Below are 27,139 nucleotides of genomic sequence, written 5' to 3' on the forward strand. Positions count from 1 at the left end.
TGGGGGGGTCCATTGTTCATGGGATTATGCAGTTTTTTTTTTTTTTTTTTTTTTTTTTTTTTTAGATGACAGGGCGGGTTCATGAGTTTTGGGGTCTGTTAGGAAGGTAGGGTTGGTAGTTTTGTGTGACAGGTCAGGGCATTGTGAAAGTGTGTGTAATATATGTTGCTGATGTGGCAGGTCAGGCTGGCTGCAGGTCATAGGAAAGGGGGAGTTTGGTGTAGAGGGGAGTTTGAAGGGTGTTGAAGTGGGTCGGGGCGCCGGGGGCATGGCCCCTTTTGATGTGGGGGGAGGGAAGCACAATGGGGGAATGACACGGGAAAGGATGGGGTGGCGCTGTTTGCACAAGCAGGTCACCCCGGGGGAACAGGTATTGAGCCTGGAGGGGCATGGCCCCTGGGAGAAAGCGGGACGCCTGGAAAAGGGGCAAGGAGACGGTAGGATACAAGGGATCATTAGGGAGGAATTGGGTTATTTAATTATTTAATTGTTGGGGGAAAATGAAAATGTTTAATTTATTTAAGTGGTGGTTAAAATATTCCTTTAGTTTGTTAGGCCATGGAGCCAGTTAAGCGTTTGATTGTAAGCTTTGGCCTGTCACATTAAAGCGACCTTTTCCACTTTTAAACGAGTCTGGGTTTTTTGTGCATTAAGCCAAAAGGTAAGCAAACCGAGCTGGAACAGAGAAGGGGGAGCGGGCGAAAAGGGAAGAGCAAGCGGCAGGCGCTAAAAGAAGAGGAGAAAAGTTACAAGGAAAGAGGGTTCCTGGCAAGGAAGAAGCGAAAACTCACAGCGTTGTAGCAGCCAAATCGAAAGTAACCAAGTGGTTGCAATGCGACGTGGACCTGGATGGGTGTGTCTAAGTAGCCCCAGTGGGCGTGGAGGACTAGACCGCTACTAGGTTCTGTGAACATGGCGGCCAAATCAATGGCTGCCCAGTCGTACTCTGGGCCACAGGCGCCACGGTAAGAGGCGCATGACACCAGTAGTTAGAAATATATTTATGTTTTGCCCAATCAGAGATGCTAGCTTCCTCCTACTAATGGCTATTCACCTGAGCACCCAGTTGCAACATAGTTAGGAAAACTGGCCACACAAAAATATCATTGGAGCACAAAAAGAAAACTGGAGGGACCTTTGCATCCTTTGAAATATACTGCCTATATATTGCACCCCGGAAACCAGTCTTGTCCTGTTTTACGTAACTCTACAGAGTTTTTCTCCACATGTGCTCTGGCACATATTAGTGCCTGTGATTTCTAATTGTATGGCTTTCTACGTTGACAGTAGGTTTGCAATCCGTCCTCCCTAAGAAATCTCTAAATCCTTGATATTCGACATCAATGGTGTACAAAGATTCCCCAGAGAAATACTTCTTTTGTTTGATATGTGAAAGGATTTTCAAACTTGAGCAGAGCGCCCACTCTATGGACGCTCTAGTGGTGGTTGTAGGGTGTTACTGCTACAAGGAACACACATTGTGCCCGATTACAAGTTTGGCAGTATTTCAGTGGTAAATCTGCTGAAATATTGCCAAACGGAATTGCTGTTACCACCACTTCGTCCCCCAGATTTTACAGTGGTATAACAAGTGGTGGTAGGGCAATGTAAGTCCCCATTTTCGCAGTCCATAGGATTCCCTGCGGATTACATGCAGATTTTTGGTGATGGGGTGGCAAAATTACCTCCAGCATCTTGCTGGAGGTTTGTCCTTCACCTTACCACCAAACCTACAGTACGGCGGTGTGGTAATGCAGGGGTAACAGAATTACCACCACGTTACTGTCATTTTTTCCTGCAACGTGATACTCGTAATGAGGCCCACTGTCTTTCTGATATGCTTCCTTTGGATGGCACTGTGGTCACAGCAATGGGGCTGAAGGCTCTCGCAGAATTGCTATATTGCTATTGATGGTGTTCATTGGCCCACACGTTAATATTTTAATCAGAGCCTTTGCTTGCACAAATATGCAACTTTCCAGTTCTTGGGCTAGAGTCATACTGGTGCATTGGATATCATTAATAGGGCATGGTGAAATTTCCTGTCAATCCTAAATAAGATGTTTGAAAATGTGGCGCCTGGAAACACTTGCGTATAGGCGCCTTAGAAATGTCCAATAAATAAATAAAGTATGCTTCCTTAAGAAATGTTTGACCCCATGTTAGTTCGGTTTTGAAGTCCCACAAACACAACGTCATGATACCTTTCTTGGAATGACCAAAATATTATGCTGGGATGATGACATTTACATTAACACAGTTGCAAATGTTTCTTTTAGGTATAAACCCCTTTTAGCAGGTGTACAAGTATTTCTTATATATAGAGTAGTTTGTTTAAAAGGTGATTTGTGCACTTTGCAAGTTGACTCTCTAAAACAGAGCAAGTTATCTCCTGAAAGCCAAAGATGCTAAAACAGTTGTGCATTGCTGTATAAATAGACCTTGGAAGAGATGTGGTCGGTTGATTAAATCCCAGATTGGGATCCAATTCCAAAATCACGATTTAAATAAAGTGTGTGATCCTGAGCTTAATCAAAGGGTGTGATCGTGAGCAAATAATTGAATCCCGCTCCTGCACATCTTAAAAATGCCTCACTTATAGATTAATTTAAAACAGTGTTGCTCAATATATAATAGCAAAGGTGATCATTCATATTTCACAGTATAAGGCTGTTCCTTTGCTCACTCACGGCAACACTTCCTAAAACCATGGCCCTGTTCTGACAGGAATGTTCAATGCATGATATTTTACACTGTTTAGTAGCACGGTTGATTTAGATGTATGTATATTTACAAATAAACATTGAGGAGCTATTAATAAAATTAGTAACTTGGCAGTGGGGAGCCGTTACATGTTGACTTACATGTAGGCGGACCCCCGCCACCAGATTTCGCACTTTTGCACACCTCTGTGCAAAGTGAGTAAATGATGCCTGTCATGCTCGCATGCTAGACAGCGTTTGCTTTGAATTGTGAGCGCCGTTTGCCATGCTCAAATGGCAAGCAACGCTCATAATTACAAATAAATGCTGACCGACATGCTCCCATGTCAGACTGCATTTAATTTTCATTGTGAAAAAGGCTTACCATGCAAGCATGTAAGCAGTGTTTACAATTACAAAAACATGCTTGTTATTGGGTTTGAGGAGGAAACGAGCAACAGAACAACCAAAAACATATGCAGAATATATGCAAAAATATATGCATTTTCAGCCATAGGAAGTGTGGAATTCTTTCAAGATTTGGTATAGCTAGTTATAGCGCCTATCAGAAACTGCCACTTTACCGTCCAATACAAACTGACTTAAAGGGGGCGGGACCTCTACTATAGTTTATTAGGGGTTTTATTCTTATCCCTGCTTCCAAAACTGCGAATTATTTATTCGGATGTATTATCACGACATGGTGGCACTTCCTTACAGAAAGCAAGTGACACTCACCCGCCCTCCTTTTCTATACCGAAGGGCCCAAAAACTATTCATAACTCAATTGTTTGGAGGTGTGCAAAATATCAACACAAGGAATTGAACACCTTGTGGGAAATAGTTCATGCTTGTCAACCTTTGGATCATGGTTAAATGGGGACAGTTCAGTTTACAGGGGGCCTCAGCAAAAGTTAAACGGGGTGAAACCCTGAAAATAATCTCTAACAGAGTAATAGGGCAAAAACACCATATAGACTTATGGTGCAACACACTGGACACTGAAAAGGTAGTGCTAGTCCCGCGTCGTCAACAGCTGTCCTCCAAGTGGGGACATGGATAGCTGAAAGGACAGGGTGAGCAGCTAAACTACCCTGCCCCTAGGGTAGCGCTCCCTAATAAACGCGGGCGTGCCGCCTATCTTATAGTGGATGGTATACTTTCCAGGCAGTAAGGCACAGTCTAATCTCATTGATCTTGGTAATGAGTCTCTCCATTCCTCATCTGCCTCTGATTCTCATCCCTGGGTTAAAATGTATGGGACAACCAATATACTATCTTTGGTAAAACTAGCTTTATTAGCCGATATACTGTCCATTCCAACTCCTAAAAAACAACACATTGGTAAAAATACAAAGACCAAATTGATCACTACGTGTACGCAGATCGCTAAATGCCATCTCTACAGTTTCTTTGTCGACCGGTTTCAGTGGTTTAGTATTGCTTATACCCACTTTCTTCAGGGCGGTCTCCTCATTAATGAAGTGGTATACTCACGGTTACTCAGTTATGAGGCTTGTGGACATTACTTCTAACCACACATTAGTAATGTTGCATCAGTGATTAGTCTGCGACCATGACTCTGTAAAGACAGAATCATAGTGCCACAGCATTGTTACACACACAATAAATTAATCCAGAAAACAATTTTGCATTTAATAGCAACCTCTGTGGCCACGGAGAACCCCAACAGCTAATTACACTAGAATGAGCAGCATAGGTTTTCACTGTTCCCCATACCAGGAATTAAAAATATATAAATATCTTTGTGTCCCTATACATACTAACTCCAGGGGTGGACTCACCTTGGTAATGGCCATATGTCCCACTCTACCAATGCGAGTCAGGACCTTTGGTTCCTGCTTTGGGCCTTAAATGTCCTGTTCGACTTTCATATGGTTCTGCAGGGCATGGCGAGCTCTTTGCTATTCTCTAAGATAGGTGAATCTTATTATCAACATGTGAGGTGCACATACTGGTTCTAGTCATTCTCGTATTAGCCGTTCTAGGTACGTACTGTTTGTTTGCTTCTTGTTAGCTTGACATTCTTGCTTAATTCAAGACGCAGCTGCAGGATACGTGGCTAGTGTTCCCGGCACCGTTATAATTTCTTAGCGCTGCAATAACCGTACAAGTTGTGCCACATGGATTTCCACATTGTTGGCACGTTCTCTATACCTGACGTGCGCCCGAAAAGGGGGTCAGGCAACCGCTAGGTTGTCCTCTGCGGGTACAAGTGTATTTGCCTGGTTTTACATTTATCGTTGGCTGAGATTTAAAGAAGGTGAATTACTGTGTACAGTCATCACTACCAAAAGGCATATAAATCCGAACAGCCTCTCAAGATTAGTCCACTGGCTTGGAGGTCCCAGGTGGGATCATTAGGGATTTTAATGTTGTTGAGCCGGTTGCCTTTTGGTTATGTTAGTGCCAGTAAGCTGTAGGATTATTAGTCCTACTTATTTATTCACCATGGTCACAGTCAGTTGTCTGCTAGTAAGAGTCGCAATACTTGATGGTTAAATATAGCAGATCTGGCTATGTGTTAATTTAGTATGGATGTAATCATTGTAGAATGGCATGAGTCTGCCATAATGTCGACTTGTTTAGGCCAACTTTGTCTGTTTTTAGTTGAAATATCCATCTCTGTTCCCTCTTTAAGAGGAGGGCCTGTATGTCTTCCCCCATCCATGACAGGTCACTTTTTCGATGATGGTCCAACACAGGTCCTTGGGCATGTGCCAATGTCTCTGAAAGTGTTCTACTAATGGAGCATTTGCTCACCCCGAACTAATGCAGGACTTGTGTTCTTCGGTTCTTTTTTCACGGTCTGCTGGTCATCCCCACTTATTTGAGATAGCAGGGTCACGTGATAAGATATATCACATTGCCTGTGTTACAATTCGTCAGGTTGTGTGGTTTCCACAGACTTTTCAGGCCTAGGTCTATCGGCCGTGTGCAAGACATTAGTGTGCAAACAGTGCACTGGCCACAAGGTGAGTGGCCCTGTGGTTGTTCAGAGCCCCAGATCGTACCTTGAAGTTCTACAGCAGCTGGCGGTTGGTAAGACTGCATAAGTGTGTCTCATACGTTCTTTCTTTTCTTGATTGCAAAGTGCGGTGTCGGTAGGTTTGAGGAGCCCACATTTAGTACTGGCCCTCATTTTTAGGATTTCCTTTTTTATCTTGTTTGTTTCATGGGAATAACTCAGGACAGCAGTTATCTGATGTTCTCCCCTCGGTCGCTGTTCTTGTTGTTAAGTAATATCCTTGGGATATTACCGGCTCAAGTGAGGACAGGCCAGGTGTCAACGAAATCACACGTCATATGATTTTAGGGAAATAAACAAATGTCATGCAACCTCATTTAAACAACCTGTAATAACTCTGCATTTCTCCTAGACAGTGATGGATGAAAAAGGCAGTCTGTCTTCACCTGAAAACTTTCAATCAAGTTGTGTAATGAAAACAATTTTTATAGACTAAAAAGAAAAATGACAGGGCTGTACACTGATGCACCGGGAGGTGGAGTTATTTGTGCAAGATCAAATCCATGTCATTCCAGTAGGGAAACAGAGATTAGGATCTAGGTATAGCTCCATTGCAGATAACTTGGCACTTTAGAAAATGACCTCCTTTTTCTATCTTTGGCAAACGTTTTGATCCATTGGAACCCTTAATTTTGGTGTTCGATGTATTTCAACACATTCCCACATTTGTCAGACAAAGAAATTGCAGCATATTTTTCCCAAACCACACATTCAGAAAAATGGGACTGGGATCAGAATCAAAAGGATGACTTCAACCCTATTGAAAACAGTGTCTTGGACAGGCCCTATCAACCTATCAACTTAAGCCCGATCACAGCATCCACTGATGATCACCATATTTCTCACTCGCTTGCCATCACCCAGACCATGGAATCATAACCCCTTCTCTGAAAAGGCCCATTCAGACCTGCCTGCAAAAACTAGTTCAATGACTTCCTCAAACCTCTCAAAAACAATTGTTGAAAGTTAGACACCGTGTGACAGAAACAACAACACACCATCAGCAATTAAAAAGCAATGTATTCCATTGAGCCTTTCTTGACACCAGGAAGGAGTTCTATCCTACAAAAAAGAGTCAACCAATCAATTATACTCAAGAGCTCCTTAGATTTGCACATTCCTTCTTCTCCCTTTCCTGTACCGGATGTACGATCCAGAAGACTCTGTGACACATCTCCTCCGTTTTCATACGAAAGCTAGAGAAAATGAAAGAGGTCATCGCATTAACCCCTTTTTCCCAAATTACATCCGTATGTGGCCCTCAAATGTCTTCAAATGACACACCATACATTCCTACATACACCTTTCAAGACGTCTGAGTGGAATCCTTGTGAAAGCTGCTCTTGGCACTGCAGCCAGGACAGGGCACAAGCACCGCTGTACAATATCCACTGTTCCTAGCCACCTCAACATACATGCACAGTTCTTATCTACATTTATTAACAGCTCATTGCCAATGGAATTAGTACTCATCACATTACTTGATCACCCCCATTATTATATTTTTTTTGAAACCTTCCTTGGATCTCAAAACTCCTGGCCATTTCTGACCCATCACTGGACTCTCTTGGAGTCAGATTCCCACCCCTTCGACGGCACAGAGTCAACTTTGGTTGCTGCATGAGACAATACAGTGTTACTTGCTGAGTCTTGCATGTTATCTATTCTTGTGCTACATAACCTCTTGGCACCCTTCAACACTGTCAACCATCCAATATTCCTGCAGAAACTTCAGTCAATCACAGTGGTCTCTATTATTATTCATTAACATTTTCAAAGTGCGGAGCAGCCCGTGGGCATCGTGGCGCTGTAACAGACAGTTCTTGATTGCATACTGTCAAGGGGTTACCCCCTTCTCACCTGAGTTCGATCCTTGCTGGATTTCTTGGTTGATGCCTTCTTGCAGACGGATCGGGTCTTGAATAAGAGTCTCTTCCGACTCCAGCGTGTGTTCAAAGTTCCTGGGATGCAAAGATTCAGGAATCCGGGAAATTTACAGAGTGCGCTACTCAGCACACGAGTACAGGAATCAAGGAAGGAAGGAAATGGACTAGGAATGGGGTTGGCTGGGAAAGAACCAAGGAAAGTAATACCACGAGCTACGGAGCACACGTCTGGTCGCTACTTCGCAATAGTATTGAGACGCGCGGAGCCGCGGGAGGCGTGGTCTATAAATAGAACACACTACGTCCAATGTGTAGAGCGAGGAAGGTGTTTCACAGTGGACGGCCATGCTGGGAGTACCAGGGAGTGTAAGCCCCGTTGAGACAAGGACCAGGAAGTCCAAAAGGGGCGTGTTCTGTAGGTCATGACAGCATGCCTCCTCCGAAGACCCGTTCCTCTGGGTTTGCCCGGGTGTATAAGGTGAAATCTTCTGAGCAGTCGAGGGGCCTTGAGATTAGAAAGTGGTTCCCAGGTTCTTTCACTAGGAGGATATCCTTTTCATTCAACCAGGTATTGAAGCTGAACCCGTTTATACCTGGAGTCACATATTCGGGATACTTCATATTCCAATTTGTTGTCGACCAGCAGAGGAGGAGGTAGGCAGGATTTCCAGGAGGATTGGGTGTAGGGCTTTAATAAGGATGTGTGAAATACTGGGTGAATTTTCTTCCAGGAGTCTGGTAGTCTGATCCGGTATGAAACTGGATTGATAATTTCCTTGATGGGAAATGGACCCTAGTACCGAGGGGCCAACTTGTTTAGCTGTAGATGTCGGGGTAGTAATTTCGAGGACAACCAGACTTGATCACCAATTGCATAAGAAGGGCCTGGTCTTCTTTTGGAATCCGCATACCTCTTAGTCTGTGTTCTGGCCTTCTCTAAGTTTTCTTTGGCCTCCTGGTGTACGTTGATGAGGGTTTCTATCCAGGAGTCGACAGTAGGTACTGGTGTAAGATGAGGGAGAACAGAGGGTAGAACCGATGGATGGAAACCTTGGTTACAATAAAAGGGACTGGTCTTAAGTGCTGAATGATCGGAATTGTTGTAGGCGAATTCAGCCACGGGTATCAGGAGCGACCAGTCATCCTGAACCTTGGTGGTGAAACATCGAAGATACTGCTCCAGGGTCTGATTAGCACGTTCTGTGGTCCCGTTGGTTTGGGGATGATAACCAGATGAAAGGGCGCATTGGATTCCCAAAATGCGACAGAGATGTTTCCAGAATTGAGAGACGTATTGAGGTCCTCGATGAGATATGATCTTGGAAGGAAGTCCATGCAAACGGAATATGTATTCCAGGAAGATTCCAGCAAGCTCGGACGAGGATGGTAGCTTACACAGGGGTGTAAAATGAGCCATATGAGTGAACAAGTCTATGGTAACCATGATGGTTGTGTATCCTCTGGAAGGTGGTAATTCCACAATGAAGTCTGTAGCAATGAATTCCCATGGCCTTGTTGGCAGTGTAGGTTGCAGTAGAAGACCCTCCGGTCTCTTGTCATCATGTTTATTTTGACTACAGATAGTACAAGCTTTGATGTACTGCTGTACGTTGGTCTTCATTCCAGGCCACCAAAACTGTCTTTGTATGAGACGGAGGGTGTTGGTTATGCTACGATGTCCGGAGTGAAGGGTATCATGACAGAGGTTTATTATTCTTTGTTGTAATTTCTGTGTAGGAATGACCAGTGCATTGTCCTTGAATAAATATCCTTCCTTAACTCTTAGGTTCCATTGATTTTTCCTTGAAATTTCCTTCCAGAGATCAGAGGATTGGATTTGCACTCGAATTTCTTCCAGGAGATTGACTGCTTGAGCTACAAAGATCGTGTGGGGAAACATCTTAGGATAGGCCCTATCTTCAGTAGCTACATAGTCAGGACGTCGAGATAAGGCGTCAGCAATCAGGTTTTGTGATCCGGGAACATGAGTGATGTGGAACTGGTTCTGGGCAAAGAAGTAGGCTCAACGCGCCTGACGACTGTTCCTACACTCCAATGACTGTAGAATTTGAAGATTCCGATGGTCCGTGCGGACCTGAACTGAATATCTAGCACCCAGAAGTAGATGTCGCCATTCAGTGAAGGCTTGGTGGATGGCTAACAGTTCCTTTTCCAGGACGGAGTAATGTGTCTCACTGGGAGTCAGGGTTTGAGAAAGGTAAGCAATGGGGTGTTCCAATTTTTCCTCAAGTTCCTGCTTCAAGACCACTCCTATGGCATAGTTAGAGGCATCCGTTTCCACTAGGAATGGTCGATTTATGTCGGGTTGGGCCAAGATGGGGGCTTGCGTGAACTCTGTCTTTAAACGTTGAAATGCCTTATCTTGCAGTGTAGACCAGATAAAGGGGGTGTCTTTCTTCAAGAGAGCAACGATCGGCTGAGCGATCTCGGAAAAGGTAGATATGAACTTCCGGTAAAAGTTGGCAAGCCCCACGAAGGATTGAACTTGTTTCACGGACGTGGGAGCGTGCCATGCCAGTATGGCCTTTACCTTTGATGGGTCCATACCAATTCCTTCTGGGCTAAGGATGAATCCTAGGTAGTGAACAGAAGTAACGTGAAACAAGCATTTTTCAGGTTTGGCTAAAAGTTTGTGTTCACGGAGTCATTGTAATACTGCCTTTACATGTTCTTCATGCTTTAGAGGATCCTTGGAAAAGATCAATATGTCATCCAGTTAAACAATGACGAAGAGGAATAACATGTCAGAAAACACCCTATCCATAAAACGTTGAAAAACTGCGGGGGCATTAGCTAGTCCAAAGAGCATGACTAGATATTCGTAGTGACCAAAGGGTGTTCTAAAGGCTGTTTTCCATTCGTCTCCTTCCCGGACACAGATCAAATGATAGGCACCCCGGAGATCCAACTTCGTGAATATTACGGCGCCTCTCACAGCTTCCAGGATATCCGAGATCAGGGGCATTGGGTACCGATCTTTGAGGGTGCATTGATTTAAGCCACGATAGTCGAGGCAAGGTCTAAGTTCCTTGCTGTCCTTCTTGGGAACAAAGAACAACGAAGCGCCCGGTGGAGATTTTGAGGGTTTTATGGTGCTGTTTTCAAGGTTGGTATCCAGGTATTCTCGGAGGGCCTTCTTCTCAGGTTCGGAAAGGATGAACATTCTGCCTAAGGGAATCACTGCTGAGGGATCTGTATCTATGGCGCAGTCTTCAGGTCTGTGAGTGGGTAAGGCCTGAACTATGGCAGTTGAAAATACATCAGCATATCCCTGATAGGCCTCTGGGACTTGTATGATATTGGAAACCATGAGTGGTGTTTGCTGGTCTCTTGGTGGTTCTTTAGGGGGTGTCGAGGAGGGATCCAGGAAAAGACAGTGGGACATACAAAACTCTGAGCCTAGGAATAGTGATCCTGCTGTCCAATTAATATACGGATTGTGCTTCTGTAACCAGGGCATACCCAATACCATGGGGTAATGAGCTGACTTAATGATGTTGAATGTAATCCGCTCTTGGTTATGGTTTACAGAAAGCTGGATCTCTTTTGTCTGCAGGCTTATGGGTCCTGAAGTGAGGGGTCTTCCGTCGATTGCTTCCACCGGCTGCATGGTGCTTCGTGTCTCGTATGGAATATGATGACCAACAACCCAATCTTGATCAATGAAAATGCCCATAGCTCCGCAGTCTACCAAGACCACAATGGGATAGGTCTTATTCTTGGAGGATCACCAAATTGTATCACCAAATTGTTTTGTCCAGGAGAGTTCAAGGATGGAATTGATGTGGAGCAAACATCTCTCTCCCGAAGCTCTGCTCCATCTAGGATCGGGAGCTTGCGTTTCCCGAACGCTGAGGAGGGGCTAGAGGACACTCCATAACAAAGTGTTTGTCTGATGCACAATACATGCACAACCCCGTATGAATCCATCTCATCCTTTCTTGCGGGGGCATAGGTCCACGGAAGGCTCCTATCTGCATGGGTACTGGTTCAGAGACTGAGCCTGGGTTTGTGTCCGTCTTGGTGGTACTCTCAAGGGACACTTTCGGAGGATTACCTCTGGATTTCTTCTTCTCTGCCTTCCTTTCCTGGATACGGAAATCTATTTGCATGGCAAGGGTAAATCTCGCTTCAGGGGACCAATCAGCTTCCTTGACTAATTGCTTGAATCGGGTTACATAGGTGAGCATATCCTGGGATCCTTGCTGAAAGTCTAACAGGCATTCCTGGGCACTATACACCTGCTCTGGATGGTCAAACATGGTCTTAAGGGCTTGTATGAACCCATCATAGTCATCTAGGAGAGCATCGCCGGAATTAACGAGGGGCGTAGCCCAGGTTAAGGTGTTTCCTGAAAGGTGGGAAATTATGAACCCCACCTTAGCCCTGGGAGTCGAAAAGTAGTAGGGCTTAAAAGTAAAGTGGACCAAACATGAATCCAGGAATCCGCTAAGGGTTTTTGCTGACCCATCGTATTTGTCCACTATGCCGCCCAGCAACACACTTTCTTTTGTGGCAGAATTACGGGATAGAACTAATTGTTTGAGAGCAGCGTTTTCCGCTTTTAGATTCTGCACCTCGGTTGAAAGCTCTTGCATGCCACGCATCAGGTCCTGGACGGCCGCTTCCATGTCCAAATCGAGTTCGGTCGGGTGGCGTCTCAAACTGTCAAAGGGTTCCCCCCTTCTCACCTGAGTTCGATCCTTGCTGGATTTCTTGGTCGATGCCTTCTTGCGGACGGATCGGGTCTTGAATAAGGCTGCACGAGTCTCTTCCGACTCCAGCGTGTGTTCAAAGTTCTGGGATGCAAAGATCCAGGAATCCTGGAAATTTACAGAGTGCGCTACTCAGCACACGATTCCAGGAATCAAGAAAGGACGGAAAGGGACTCGGAGTGGGGTTGGCTAGGAAAGAACCAAGGAAAGCAATAACGCGAGCTACGGAGCACACGTCTGGTCGCTACTTTGCAATAGCATTGAGATGCGCGGAGCCGCGGGAGGTGTGGTCTATAAATAGAACACACTACGTCCAACGTGTAGAGCGAGGAAGGTGTTTCACAGTGGACGGCCATGTTGGGAGTACCAGGGAGTGTAAGCCCCGTTGAGACAAGGACCAGGAAGTCCAAAAGGGGTGTGTTCTGTAGGTCATGACACATACTACTTATTAGTTACAGGAAGACAAGCAAAAAACATACTTAGTACATGATGAGCAAGATGGACAGGGAGGAGGGGGGTCAGTAGCAAGAGGAGAGAAGACAGTGTTAGTTGAAGAGTGTGGTTTTAGCATTTTCTGGAAGGCTGAAAGGGAGGTCTCTGCTCTGACTGTGTTTGGTAGGGCGTTCCATAGTTTAGGTGCTATGTGGGGGAAGCCAATCTCCCTGGCTTTGGCTCTTTTTATGAGTGAGTATTATTGGTCTCTAGCCATCCTTTTAAATAGTTCACCTCCTTTCTTGGGACATAAATCAGTGTGGGACGACGCAACTTCATCTCACCACCCAAACCGGGAGTCCTTCAGAGTTCTCGAGGGCTCCATCCTCTCTTCTCTGCTACTAAACCTCTACAGCAAGGCATTCATGGACCTACTGTGGACACATCATCTTCTCTTTGAATCTTATGTGGAAGAGCCATTTCAAGGGACTGCATTGACTCCCGGACGAGCGTCAATTGTATGAAGCTCAAAATGCACAACGACAAAATCCTAGTGATGGGGCCCACACATCATCAAAGCAAATAGACGCGTCCTGACTGCACCCCACCTTTTGTGGAGAATCAATTCCCATCAAGCCCAAGGATGGGGTGGTCTTGTGAGGGTAGAGCTATCTATGAAAATGGAGGGCATGAGGCTGGACTGGATACCTGAGCAACACAACATCCAAGCTGTGTGATTTGCAATGATTTCAAATACTGTCTGAGATCCTTATCTCTTAAACAGTCTGGCGGTCGTCCTAAATATATTCAATACGATCAGCATTGCTAATTCTCCGGATGCTTTCATAATTAATTATCCCCGGTGGTGATCATTATGTGAAATTTCCCAGCTGCTCATCATCATTTCTAAACCATTCAAGATGCTACTAAACATTGCTAATAATTAACTGGTGGCATTATTTCTGACATCTAGCCTGCAGGTTAATATTGTGAAATCTGTCTGGTGGTCCTTATTTCTAATTATAATGATGGCCATTCATGCTAATCATGCCTGGTGTCATTATCTGTTCCTATTTGTCAGAGCCCTTAATAAAACAAAATGCTTCAAATGCAGAGGGAGAAACACCCTTAAATTGACTTAACATTGCTATGTTTCCTTGCTCGGTGGCTCCCAATATGTTGTCTTAGAGTTGTCTTAGAGCGGGAAACATTTCACATTGATGCACCGTTTGTGGGAATTCATTTGTTTGCTGGGGGATTTTGCAGTGTTGCTTGTTATCCTATCCCACTGATGCTATGTCAGGTTCATTCTCAGGCTCCTCTGCTTTCTTACTCTTAACTATTGATTATATGTTTGCCCACTGCTGTTAATTCTACAACACTCTGAACCTTTGCATCAGCTTCTGTTTAACAGGTACTGCAATACATAATTACATTAATAAACCGGTTTCACAGGCATAGTACTTTACCCATGCATTCGATGCCGACGTCTTCTGCATGTGTGCAGTCATGGGCACCCAGCGTGTTGGCTTTACACTCTGACAGTGTAGATTCTTGCCCGGTGCAGATCACTTCATTCAGCCATATGGGCCCGGATCCCTTCCCAAAGGCTTCACACTTGTTAGCAGAGATGGGTCTACTGCAGCCCAGCTCCTTGCATGCCACTTTGGTATCCAGCATGTCCCATCGGTCATTGCAGACGGTTCCCCATTGGCCATTGTAATTCACCTCTAGTCTACCGCTGCACTTATTTGGGCCATTCACCAGTCTAATGCCAAGATACTTCTCTGAAAGGGAAAAGATAGAGCATGGTGAACAATACAAATATTAGAATCCAACACTGCAGTACATATGTACTCCACCCAGAGGTCAGATCTTCATTCTATGTATTTCACATTGTTGCATTGATTTGTAAGCAGATTTTGGACTTTGAACAGAAACTCTGCTCAGAAGATTAACTACTGATGGTGGAGCGGTGCCTCTTAAGGATACTTTGTAAGAGGAACGAGTGATGCAACAGTAGACTGTGATCCTGAGATTGGCATGTGAAAAATAATAGCAAAATTAAATGCGGACAGAGAGTATTTACAGTATTTACAAATAATAACATGATTTAAAGAGTGAGTTTCTTCCTGAAACATAGACAGTTGAATTCTATTCTGAGATGGTGTGCAGGGACCTTCTGAATTAGGGGATAGGGGATTCCAGCAGGACAGGAGTGTCAGAGGAGGGATGCAATGACGGCGCGAGACTGGAAATTGGAAGCAGCATGGGCGGAAGTGGTAGGGAACGAGACATTGTGTCAGCCAATGGAGTGAAGGGTGCAAGTAGGGGAGAAGTGTGTTATAGGTTAGTAGGAATTTTGAAAAGGATTTGGGGCTGCATAAAGAGCCAGCCAACAGAGTCAATGTGAAATGGTGGGAGAAAAGAAGAGGAAGCATTAAAGAATGTGTGCAGTGAAATGTATAATTTTGTTAAAAGGTGAGAAGGAATCGAGAAGGTGGACCAGAAATAGACTAGATGACTGAGTACTAGAGTGTATACAGGCATGTGTGTTGAGTGGCGTGTTAGATGTGGCAAATATTTCTGATGTTACGAAGCATGAGACAAGCACTGGTCACGGCAGAGTTGGTAATTGGTGAAGTTTGAGACTTCTTCCAAGGAAGATCCAAAAGTAGTGATCTTTGCAAGATGTATGTGAAGTTAAGCAATGAAAAGGGGGTCGGGGGAGAAGGGGCAATGAGTCATGTTTGGCCAGACAGTAGATTAATGTGATTTTAGAGGAAATGAGTATAAGAAAGAAAAGAACCATCCAGTGGTGCATAGCTGAGAAAAAGCAGGAGAATTGAAGGAAGAGTTTAGGGGTAACGGCAGGAGAGTAGAATATCTGCATATCATCATCAAACAAGTGCAGTAGAAACTGCAGGGTGAAATTAACTTCCCTATTGAGAAATGAACTACCCTGCAGAGCCTTGAGGAACACTCACTAGATGGGGACTATGATTAGATGTTATCAAGTTATATGAAATGGGGAGGGATTGGTCACAGCAGTGGTAGGATTAAATATAGCCACATGCATTGTCTTGGGCGCAAAGGTTAGAGAGAATGTGGAGGGAAGTGGAGTGGTCATCTTTATTGGTGGCGGCCAAGAAGTGATAAAGGATGAGGATAAATCCACACTTGAAGTGGTGGCCAGTGATTGAGAAGTTAGAGACATGGGTCAGTGGTGTTTCTGTGAAGTGACTCTTATGGAAGCCAGATTACAGAGGGTTGCAAGGTCAAATGTCTTCTAGGTAGCTGGTGATCCAGCTGAAGAGTAAACATTCAATGGCTTTAAAGTGATAGGAAGGAGAATGTCTGATCATTAGGATGTTTACTTGGGTTAGCAGCAGTAACTTTTCTAATTGGTGGTAGCTCCCTTGATATTTATAGGCAGACATGGACATTGAGGATAGACTCTATTTCATCAAGGGAAGTAGGGAAGAAGAAACCAGGGAAGGAGAAAGCCTGGTTTGAAGGGTGCTGGATAAAGAACGTTGGCAGAGGAAGAGAGATAGAGGAAGATAGTTAGATGTTCCTGTCTTATGAAGGTCTTGTAAAAGATGTGCATGGCAAAGACATAGGCAGGCAGAGGAGATGGAGTGAGGATAGATGAGGCAGCATGGCCTGGCCACTAGTAGATCGTCTGCAACTGTTTGTTCAGTGAGAGGAAAACAGGTGGTTGAAATAGCTGGACTATGCTAATTAAAGAGCGGTAGTCAGGGTGAAGAGGGCGATGCCTTGAAGGAGGCCAGGATTAGTCGGGAATGATTGCTTGTCAGCATCATAGCTAAAGATGCAATTTGGATTGGATTTGGCAGATCTCAGGGGAGATCCAGGGCTTTGAGTGAGAGGTAATGGAGCAACAGCTGAAGAAAAGTAGCAGTGAACAATTGTGGATTCCATTGGCGAGTTGAATTATTATCGTCTCACTCCTGCTCTCCTCACATAACGGACCTTGCCAAGAAGGCCCACTTTCAGCTTCACCTCCTCAGAGGCATTCTCCTCTTTCTAACCTTCCCCCAGAAACTCAATGTCTCCAGAGCCCTGGTTCTCTCTCTCCAGGCTGTGCCTCAACAGCCTCTTCCTCGATCTACCTAACTCCTCCCTATGCCACCTTCAACTTGTCCAGAATAGACTTATCCTTGGCCTCAAGCCCAGGGTCCGCATCTCTCCAGCTGTTAAATCACTACATTGGCTCCCAGTTGCTGCGAGGGTCAGGTTCAAGACCCTCTGCATCATCCACAATGCGTTCTGGGGCCTGGGACCCCGCTACATCCAACTCTCTCTCCCTAAATAACTCCCTGCTAGAGCCTTTCGCTCATCTAGTTCGAAATATCTGCAAATCAGACACTTTTCCAAGCACAGAGTGGGGGGTTTATCTCTCTCCTCTGCAGATGCCTCCCACAGAAATTGCCTCCCTGCCCCTCTCACACTTGACCCAGATCTCCTTAAGTTCCAGAAGCTCCTCAAGATGTTTCTTTTCTCTCGTCTTCCTTCTCCCTCCCCTTTCCATGCTAATTTCCCCTTCTGCCCTAGACTGGTGGCCTGGTTCCTTCAGAGTCTTACAGGGCATCAGCCCCCCTCAGTCTATCTCTGCACATGTCCTCCACTGAGCCCCCCCAGTCTTACCTGCGTTTGCCCTCAAGGGCCCCCGCCTAGACTTGTCTGTCTGGCTTGCACCCTTGGAGCCATTCCAGCCCCTCAACTTGAACATAGCTGTGGAACCCCTTCTCTCCCTTCTTCCCCCTGACCCTGTCCACCCGGTCTCCCCTGGCACTCTTTCCCAGGGCCCTTCTGCCCAGTACCTGCACTTCTCCACCTCCCCTCATCCTTGCACTTTTTGCTACCGCACTTGCACAATCTGAATGTCGCAAAGCCTATTAGGATCGCTATTTCCCCAATCTATCCCCCTTCTGCTCCAGCTTTGCTGCACCTCGAAACACTTGTGTATTGGCGCATATCAAATGACCAATAAATAAATAAAATAAAGGAGCAAGTATTGATTTACACAGAGATTCAGTGCTTGATTGAAGCCTAGGGACGAGCAATCAGAAAGTGAATTATCTATTGATAGGATGGGGGAAGACAGGGAGGATCAAAGCAATAAACTATCAAGTTGAGTTCCAATGGATGGGGATACAATGGTCAAGGAGTATGATCAGGGTGTGGTCTAAGAGAAGGATTCAAATGCAAGTTGATGGATAAAGTAAAATCTTAGAAAGATGGCAGCCACATAGAAATAGGATAGGAAAGGAAGTCATGAAGCTGGTCAAGATCAGGGAGAAAGAGTCGAAAGGATGGGAGGCCTTTAGACAGCAAGGGCAAGGAGAGAGATCTGGGCCGGAACTTGGTAGCAGTGAAGGAGAATGGCAGAAATTAATTTAAAGGATAGTGGGTTGTAAGAAAATATATAACATTTTAACATGTAAGAAAAATTATAGCGTTTTACCAAAATGTAAAGGTAAAGGCATACTGTTTATTGTAAAGTGCAGTGGCATTTTATTGCCAGCAGTAATGTGGTACATACATTTATCTTTGTGTTGCCAGTATAACATGTGAATGTGTTGTTGGTTGCATGCAAGGTACAGAATTCATAACACAGCAAAAGCCCAATGTGAAACTGCAGAGAATGAAGTGCACATTTTTTTTTTTTGGAACCTCATACATAGCAGACTACAATATTTATATAACTGACTAATTCAATTAACATTACTAAATACTAATTCTAACTTTCTTAACATTATAATGTAGTCTCATGTGCAAAATGAGGTGAAAATACTTATTTTGGTGGCACTGCTGAAATGCATTTTAAATGCACAATGGCATTTTTTTCGTTTCTGTGTTAGCTTGTGGAGAGCAGAAAGTATGCGCAGCAGGAAATAAATGAAACAGTTGCTCAGAGACCAAGGATTTCTTTGTTCTGGAAATGAAGGGAGGCGCAGAAAACATGCTTTTGACCTGATTGGAAGAAAGTGTCTGCAGACATGCCACGTAAATAAAGTAGGAAGGCTCTGAGTTTTGCTATTGGCAAAACTTGCGGAGAGTAGTTAGTTCGTGGAGACTGGGCTGTGAAGAAAGAAGTCCAAGGTGTCACAGAGCGTTGGCTAGAGAGTTTCTCGCCATTCTTCATAGACACACAAGATGTACAGAAGCATTCCGTGCTGGCTGGACCTGTCTTTATGAGTGGAGCAAGGTCGCGTGGGGGACTTTAAAGAAACATTTTGAGTAAGATAAGTACAAGTGAGGATACTGTTAAATGCCGCATGAATGGCTGAGCTTTAGAACAGCGTAGAAAGGCAGGGAAGTCACTACATTTATTTGTTCGCCATGTTCAGAATGGGGGAAAATTAACCATGCTTTAAAAGGCTTGTTTGTTCTGTTTTGTCTTTCTTTTTGTATTTCAGATGATGATGCAATATAGATTACTGGACGTCCATGAGCCAATAATACTTTATGACATAGATCACTGGATGTAAATAAGTCAGATGGATTTATTTGCAAAGTAGCCTGACACGTGTTTCGAGTCTAAACCGACTCTTCATCTGAGGCTGTAAATGGGAGATGGGACCTAAGATAAATTGAATGAAAGCCAGTGCCAGAAAACTCTCTCACGGCTTTGCAATTGCGGTAATTTCAGCACAGCAGGAAAAGCCAAAGTGATGTGAAAGGAAGCAGCCTATGTGCACTCTTAATATTTATTCATACAAGCGCTGCGGTTTTGTGACTTTTTCTGCCAAACCTGGATGTAAATAAGCCAGTGATACCAGCCACAACCTATAGGTGGTTCTCTAAATAGAATCGTTGGGTTTCTATTATGTGCATAGGTCCAAGTCTCTGTATAGACCACTGGGAGGTGATCTAATAGAAAGGAAGGTTTTGCTTTATGATGGGGTTATAATATAAGTGAGAAGACCATGCTCACCACTAAATACCGCCCCAATATAAGATAACAAGGTATGGTCACTAAAATAATATGAGGCCAAACCCAATCTAAATGCAAGGCTAATTTAACACCAAACTACCGCTCATATTTTGACAGTAAGAACATACCGTCAAACCCCAAATTTACCCCAATAAGACGAAATATCAAACAGATTATGGTGCGTTGGCCGGGAAAGTGGCTTTTGAGCGCCTACTGGGCATGGCAAGTGTGTCTCACACTACCATACGTGCATTAGAAGGAACCCATTTTATGAGAGCAGTGTGACAGTAAAAGTGGATTTCAGAATGTCTCAAATGGAGGCCACATTCCCAGAGCTAGTGCAATATCTGGAGGCAAAGCTATATGCACATGGAACTTGGTCATCAAATAATGCCACAGAATGGCATGACCGCATATATGGTGAAGTGCAGAAAGAATCATTGGACAGCATCTTTGCAGAAGGTAGCATAATCCAAGTCTGTCTCTTGAGATTATTAAATGCTGCTGATAAACATGAAGAGAAAGATTGTCTAATACAGCTATGTATCAAGACATGATTCATATTAAATAGGTCTCTTCAATTGCAAGAAAATGATGACAAGCTGATTAGCAGATTAAAAATTGAGATGGATGGAGCTAGTGAACAAGAGGAAAAATTAAGAGCAGAATTAGAGGTATGTCAAAAGGACATCCAGTCAAAATGTAAAGATCTTGACATCCAATTGTCTCAAAGAAAGAAGCACTTTGAGGATATTGAGCAAGAATTAAAACACTTGAAAGCGTGGGTAGATCATATTAGACAAGATAAAGATGAAGTTGTTTTGGAAATGCAGCTTTTACAAAAAAGAACACTTTAAAAATGAAAGTGATCTTCAAAATGCTGTGCAGGAAATGGTTAAAATGTTTCAAGAAAGAGACAAGAGAGACAAAGAATTCAATTAATGCCAAATGCAAATGAGCGATATGCAAAGTGTGATTAATAAGATGAGTGATGAAAACAATTATTTGCGTAAGGTGGCATATAGGCTCCTTAAAAAGTGCAAGGATTTGGAACAGCAAATATGCATTTCCAGGTCCCAGGACAAACGGCAGGGTACCACATTCAATGGAGTTGAGGTGAATTCTATTTCTACACAGAGAACTAGTGCCCCAGTGGCTGAGCCGGTGACTGAACTTGGTTGCAGCACCCTGGGGGGATTTGACACACCCATTGGGGGCCGCCACCAATCACATCCACCTGAAACAAGGGTTAAATCACAAAGTAGTGCAATTCCATGCATAGCAACGAGTAGCCCTATTAAAATAATGAAATCAATCAAGGCTCTGATCAAACCATTTAAAAAAGGAGGGGAGCACTGCATAGAGGACCACTTAGAAGTGGTGCACGATATATTTAAAGCCCTTCAGATACCTAAAGAACAATACAGACAATGCTTTCACTTAACTCTGGATGCTCACACAGCCAGCATCATTAGGGGATTAAATGAACAGCAGAACATGACATGGGCAGAGTTTGAAAAAGAGATTAGATGTCACTTTTCTCCATTCCAATCATTACAGGAGGCGAAGAAAGTTGCTTACACAATTACGGCAGGGTCTAATATGTTACTTCACCAATTTTTGCAAGATTTATGAGCTAAAGAAAGACATCATATCATAGTTAGTCCGTGAATGTGACCGTGACAAGTCCCTTGAATGGATTGTGCACCAAAGTACAAAACTATATGAGGTGCTATATTGTCAGGGTAGAGAGAGTGATACAATGAAAGACACTAGACCAAAATCTAAAGAATCCTCAGCAACAGTGATGGAGATCAGATCAGCCAAAATGCCCCTTGAGTGCGCTCAAAGTCCAGGTAAAAATAATGTGACACCTGAACAAAGGGGTAATCATCAGAGGTTGTCAATCCCTGCACCAATGTTTCAATCACATGATCCCAGTAATAGGGAGAGCTACATTAGCCCTGGGTACTTAGGAGACAGAACCCGAGCAGGATATCGGCCTGATATGTCAGGTATGAACAATAAGGATCAAAGAAATAATGGTCCCTACCAGACATTGAGGACACAAAGCAGATTTGACCCCAACAGCATGATTTATGGTAATCAGGATAGACCCCGATATGTGGATCGATTTACTGAAAATGGAAATCAGCATAGGGGACAATACTCACAAAATGAGAGACAGGACATGAGGCAAAGTATGAATTATGCCCCGCGTCAATACAATGAATCACAGCCACCAGGGGACTATATCCAAAGGACAGGTACAACAACAGTCATCAAAGGAGGGGGCAGAAGGGCATAGTAATGACTGGGTGACTTCTGATAAGTGACTAAATATTAATGATACCTGTAATACTAAAAAGACAGATTGCCCAGGTTTGATTTGGCATAATGACTCTGAGATGCCTAATGATTCAAAAACAAAAAGACCTGCAGATAAACATGAGACAGAAATTACAAATACATCTAAAAAAGAAGTTCTGTTTAACCTGGAGTTAAATCAAATGTTGGAGATTTGTACAAATGAAAAAGGAAAACATGAGATTCCAAAAGAACAAAGGTACAGATTTAAGAAAGACAACTCATGCATGGGGAATACAATTGAACAGGGAATTAGTGGGGATGTTAGAACACTCTCCGTAGACAATCAAAACAATAATAAAATATAGGCAGAAAGAATAAGTACTCAAAAGAAGGGTACATATCAGTCACCTGAAGAGTTCTTTGAGCCACAGATTTTTGAGGAAGTTAAAAAGATTGGTACCATGCCAAACATCCACAGGTGCACAGAATCAGAAAATGAAAAATTATCAAGTGATGTATCTACGCATATTCAGTTGGAGGGTTGTAGTGTGAACTCTGATGATCCCCGGATGGAAGGGCGAACAGTGGTCACACTCCAAAGGACCTCTGAATATGGGGAAATGAGTAAGGTTTTTCACATGGAAAAGGACGAAAAGGAGGGGAAAATGTCCTTTCATTTACCAATGTGTTTAGCCAAAAGTGAGAAGGGGCTGAGAAGGGGGAATACTGAAATTAGTAAGAATTTGCACTTTTTGTGTGTGTTAGAGGAAGTTGAAGACAGATATTATGCTCCCATTACAGTGGAAGAGAAATGCAATACATTTGCAATGATTGACACAGGCGCACAGGCCACAATTATGTCCAAAGAATTGGTAAAAAGTATCAATGAAGGGAGATCTCCACAGAATCAGATCACAGTGAGGCAGAGTGAAGGCCCAGTGCATAACTTTAATGGTGAGGAGTGTGATGCTGGAAATGCATTGGAGGGACAGGGCCTCCGTATCCTTGTCCTTTACTGTTTTTTATCATGTGTTCTGTCGTGTTTTCCGTGCAGGAGTTCATGTGGGACTCCTGGCGGTGCAGCTATCTTTCTTTTGGTTTGGTGAATGGACCCGTGGGATACCCTTATGGCACCCATGGGTGGGGGTACAAACCTGTGCTCTAGTGTATGTTTTTGGGCACCTGTGGGTGGCCCACAGAGCAGGGTATGGGCTGGTGGCAGCTCCATGCTGAATTTGACAGGTGCGCGGAGTATCCTCCATTTTGAGATACCCGGGCCCTGCCATTGGGATCAGTTGATTCCTGATGGAAAACAAGATGGCCCCGGTGGCCTCTTGCTTTCTATTACCCATTACCTTGTTTTCCCAAAGTCCTGGGAAGCCCTGACTCTGTCCCTTGCCCCTGACTGGCTGTTGGGTGGAAGTGCCATATATGGTGTTGTTGTGAAGGCCCAGTCAGACTAGCTAGAGCCTTCCCGGTGATGTATGTTGTGGGTACCTCCTGTGGGTGGGACCTGGGTGAATAGAGTGTGTGACGAATATGCATTCTGTGTTGTGGGTGCCTAGTATCTGGTGGTTGACACAATGACTGAGACAACCCTGCCCGAAACCGGTATGAATGCTGCTTGGAGTGTTGAATGGCTCGGTACTTGTCCCAATACACATAACTTGTTGTGAGTGTCTGGAGAGAAGTGAATGGCCTGAATACCTCGTGTGCCTGATTGGCTGCCTGCCTGCATGAATGCCCGTAGTCGTGATTGGATGCTTGAGTGTGACCCAGCGGAATGAATGGGAGATCAACAGTATATCTGGGGACCTCTCACTGCTAGGAATTGTGTTCAGAAGCTGAAGTCCACTACGACGAGTAACTGGATTAACTGATGCTTGACCTTGAAGCCCTGCTGGATGAGAAGAATTGCTGTTGCTCTCCTTCACAATCTGAAAGCTTCGGTGCCTTCAAGGACTGACCCAGAGAGGACCTGGGAAGGCACCATCGTGCACAGCTGATCTTTGCCAATGCTCCCTGGTAGACAGACCTTCAAAAGGCTGCCGACCCGATATGGGGACTGCTGCAGAACTCCAAGGAGAAGCACTCGGACTGTTGTCCGCCACTGTAGACGACCGCCGTTGCCGACCGGAGCCTCCGTGCCCCCGTTTGCCTAAGAACTTCAATTGATCATCGGACGCTCTCGTCTGCATCGTCATCCGCGTGTCTCCCGCTGGAGAAGGCCCGACCATCGACGCGCTGAGGAGCATCCACCGGTGGGTTTCCCGCCACCTAAAGACCGCAGAGACGCCGACGACTCGAAGCCCTCATCTCTTTGCTGTCCAGAACTATTGTCGCCGAGGTGCCCCGCACGCCTCTTCCTTGCAGGACGTCAACGCTCTGTCATCGACGAGCACCGCTAGGAACGAAGCTGCCACTTCCCGGCCATAGTTCACCCTGTTCACCGTCGGATGTTCGATGACCCGTGACTCCTGCCTTAAAGGGAGGGCACTCAAGAAGGGCCGTCGATTCCCCGACACCGAACGCCAAGTTCCCCGACACCTCTACACGATCCGTGGCTCCCGCCTGAAAGGGAGGCACTCAAGAAGGATCGGTCGGTGCATCGTCGGAGAACTCTACTCCACCAGGTACATTGGGGGGGTAAAACCTTAATAGGAAGAAGTAAGACTATAGGACAATATATGGACTGGGCTTGTGCTATATATCTTTATTTACAGGTTGCCCAGGTGGGGGGATCTCCACAAAGAACTGTGCCTAGCGGTAGGGGTCAGCATTCTGCCTATTGTTTCAACCATTTTACGTGTCTGCCTATCTCTATTGCTGGTTTACTCATTATTGATCTGTGTGACATTTTAACCGTACAGTTGATGCACTTTAATGAGATTTGATAACATTAGTGGTTCCACTTTATTTTTTTTTTAATAACATATTTTATTTATTTTATAAACGTAAACATATACATACAAGTTAATAACAAGTCATCGCTCGGGCATACAGGCAATCACTAAGCATAGCTCTTCATGCACATTGCAAGTTTCAGAGTTTTAGGTCCTTCATGAAATGGGTTACTAGGCGTCCAAATTATACATTGTGCAGATGAGTCTTCGCAGGACTCCAAACGTTTATCAAGTCTATTCATGGGTTCGCAGATCCCTACGTGTCTTCCCATTTTTGCCAGATCTTGCGTGCTTTCCCTGTCAAGTCTATTCATGAGTTCGCAGAGCCCTACGTGTCTTCCCATTTTTGCCAGATCTTGCGTGCTTTCCCTGGGCACCCTCTGGTAGTGTATATTCTCATTTCCATTTGCACACAGATATCCACGTCTGTTATCCATTGGTCACATTGAGGGGATAAGGGTGAGCCCCACAATTGGGCCAGATTCCTCTTTATGAGTCCCGTGGTTGTTGCCAGCATGAGTTTCTCATATCGGGGGATGTCTAGGTCGTCATCCATCCCTAGTAATAGCAATTTGGGGTCCATGGGTATTCGTCGGCCGATGACTGCCGATAACCTGTCACAACATTTCTGCCAGAAAATTTGGATTCGTGGGCATTCCCACAAGATGTGAAAAAAGGTCCCCCTCGCCTGTTGGCACCTTAGACAGTTGGGATCAGTTGCTCTCCCCCATTGATGTAAAGCTTCTCTCGGATAGTATACCCTGTGTAGAATTTTGAGTTGGATCAATCTGATTCTAGCCGAGATGGCAATTTCCCTCGGATACATGAGTGCTTTGATCCATTCTTCCGGTTGTATTGGTCCCACATCTCTTTCCCATTTTGCTTTCAGATCTGTAAGTTCCGTTGTGGCGAAAGAGGCTATTGCATTGTACATTGTGGAGGTTATTTTATTATCGATACGATCTACCACGATGTTTCTCTCAATTGGTGTGCAATCTGGAATGTTCGGTGGGTCGATCTCACATGTGATAAGTGCGTGATGTATTTGTCTGTAATGGAAGTGTTCTGTGGGGGGTAGGTTGAATTTGTCCTGCAGGGTCTGGAATGGTATTATTGCTCCATCTTGTATTATGTCTGCTAGCCTTGTTATCCCAGCTGATTCCCAGGTCGCCCATTTTGGGATTTTACTTAGCTCCGGCAGACGTTTGTTACGCCATAGGGGCTGTGCCAGCGTGAGTTTCCCATCCCATCCCAGGTGCTTGTGTGCATCTAGCCATATTTGCGTTCTATGTGCTCTAATCGTGTTGGGGATCATGCGTACCCTACTATTGTAGAGGGTCTCTAATGGGGTGAGCCCGGCACTCATCTGGCTATCCGCTTTAATATGTGGTAGTTCAGGGTTGTTATGCAGGATATCATTTATCACCGGCATCTGGGCTGCCCAATAATATGTTTGTAGGTGGGGCAGTCCTATACCTCCTTCCCATGCGGAACGTTGTAGGGTTTTGAGCGCGATCCGTGGATGCCCTCCACCCCAGAGGAGCTTTCTGAGAGTCTCATCTATTTTTAGGAATTCTATCTTGGGTACATACAGTGGGGCGTTTTGGAGGATGTACACGAATCGTGGCAGAGTGAGCATTTTAAACATTGCCGCCCTTCCTAGCAGGGTGAGGGGTAGGGTCATCCAGTGTTTCACATCATTCGCGAATCTATCTCTGATTGGATGGAGATTTTGGGGAACATATTGCGTGAGGTCCGTCGCAACCTGTACCCCAAGATATCTGAAATGCTCGGTTTCTACTCTATATGGGCAATTGTGTAGAGCTGTCGTATCAGTTCCTTGGATCGGAAAAAGGATGGATTTGTTATAGTTTACCCGTAGACCACTAAATGCTCCGTATCTATTTAGTATTTGGGTGACGATGGGGTATGATACTAGTGGATCACTCATGTAAATCAGTAAATCGTCGGCATAGAGGGAAACCCTATCCTCCCAATCTCGGGCCCACCGGAACCCCTTCCACAACTGTGATTCTCTCAGCATTATTGCCAGGGGCTCGATTGCCAGTGCAAATAGCATTGCCGAAAGGGGACAGCCCTGCCTGGTCCCTTTACCCAGGTTAATACTACGTGATGTCCACCCGTTTACCCTTATCT

General features: G+C 44.7%; 1 protein-coding gene across 1 annotated transcript in view; it reads right to left on the reverse strand.

Moving 5' to 3' along the window:
- Positions 1-27,139, reverse strand: part of CD5L (CD5 molecule like) — a 260,177-nt gene that overhangs the window by 83,774 nt on the left and 149,264 nt on the right. Inside the window, exon 4 of the mRNA XM_069606596.1 lies at positions 14,275-14,592. Coding sequence (XP_069462697.1) covers positions 14,275-14,592 — 318 coding nt within the window. The remainder of the gene's footprint in view (positions 1-14,274; positions 14,593-27,139) is intronic.

Source organism: Ambystoma mexicanum, chromosome 1p, assembly GCF_040938575.1.
Source record: "Ambystoma mexicanum isolate Mex_15411 chromosome 1p, UKY_AmexF1_1, whole genome shotgun sequence".
NCBI classification, from domain to species: Eukaryota; Metazoa; Chordata; class Amphibia; order Caudata; family Ambystomatidae; genus Ambystoma; species Ambystoma mexicanum.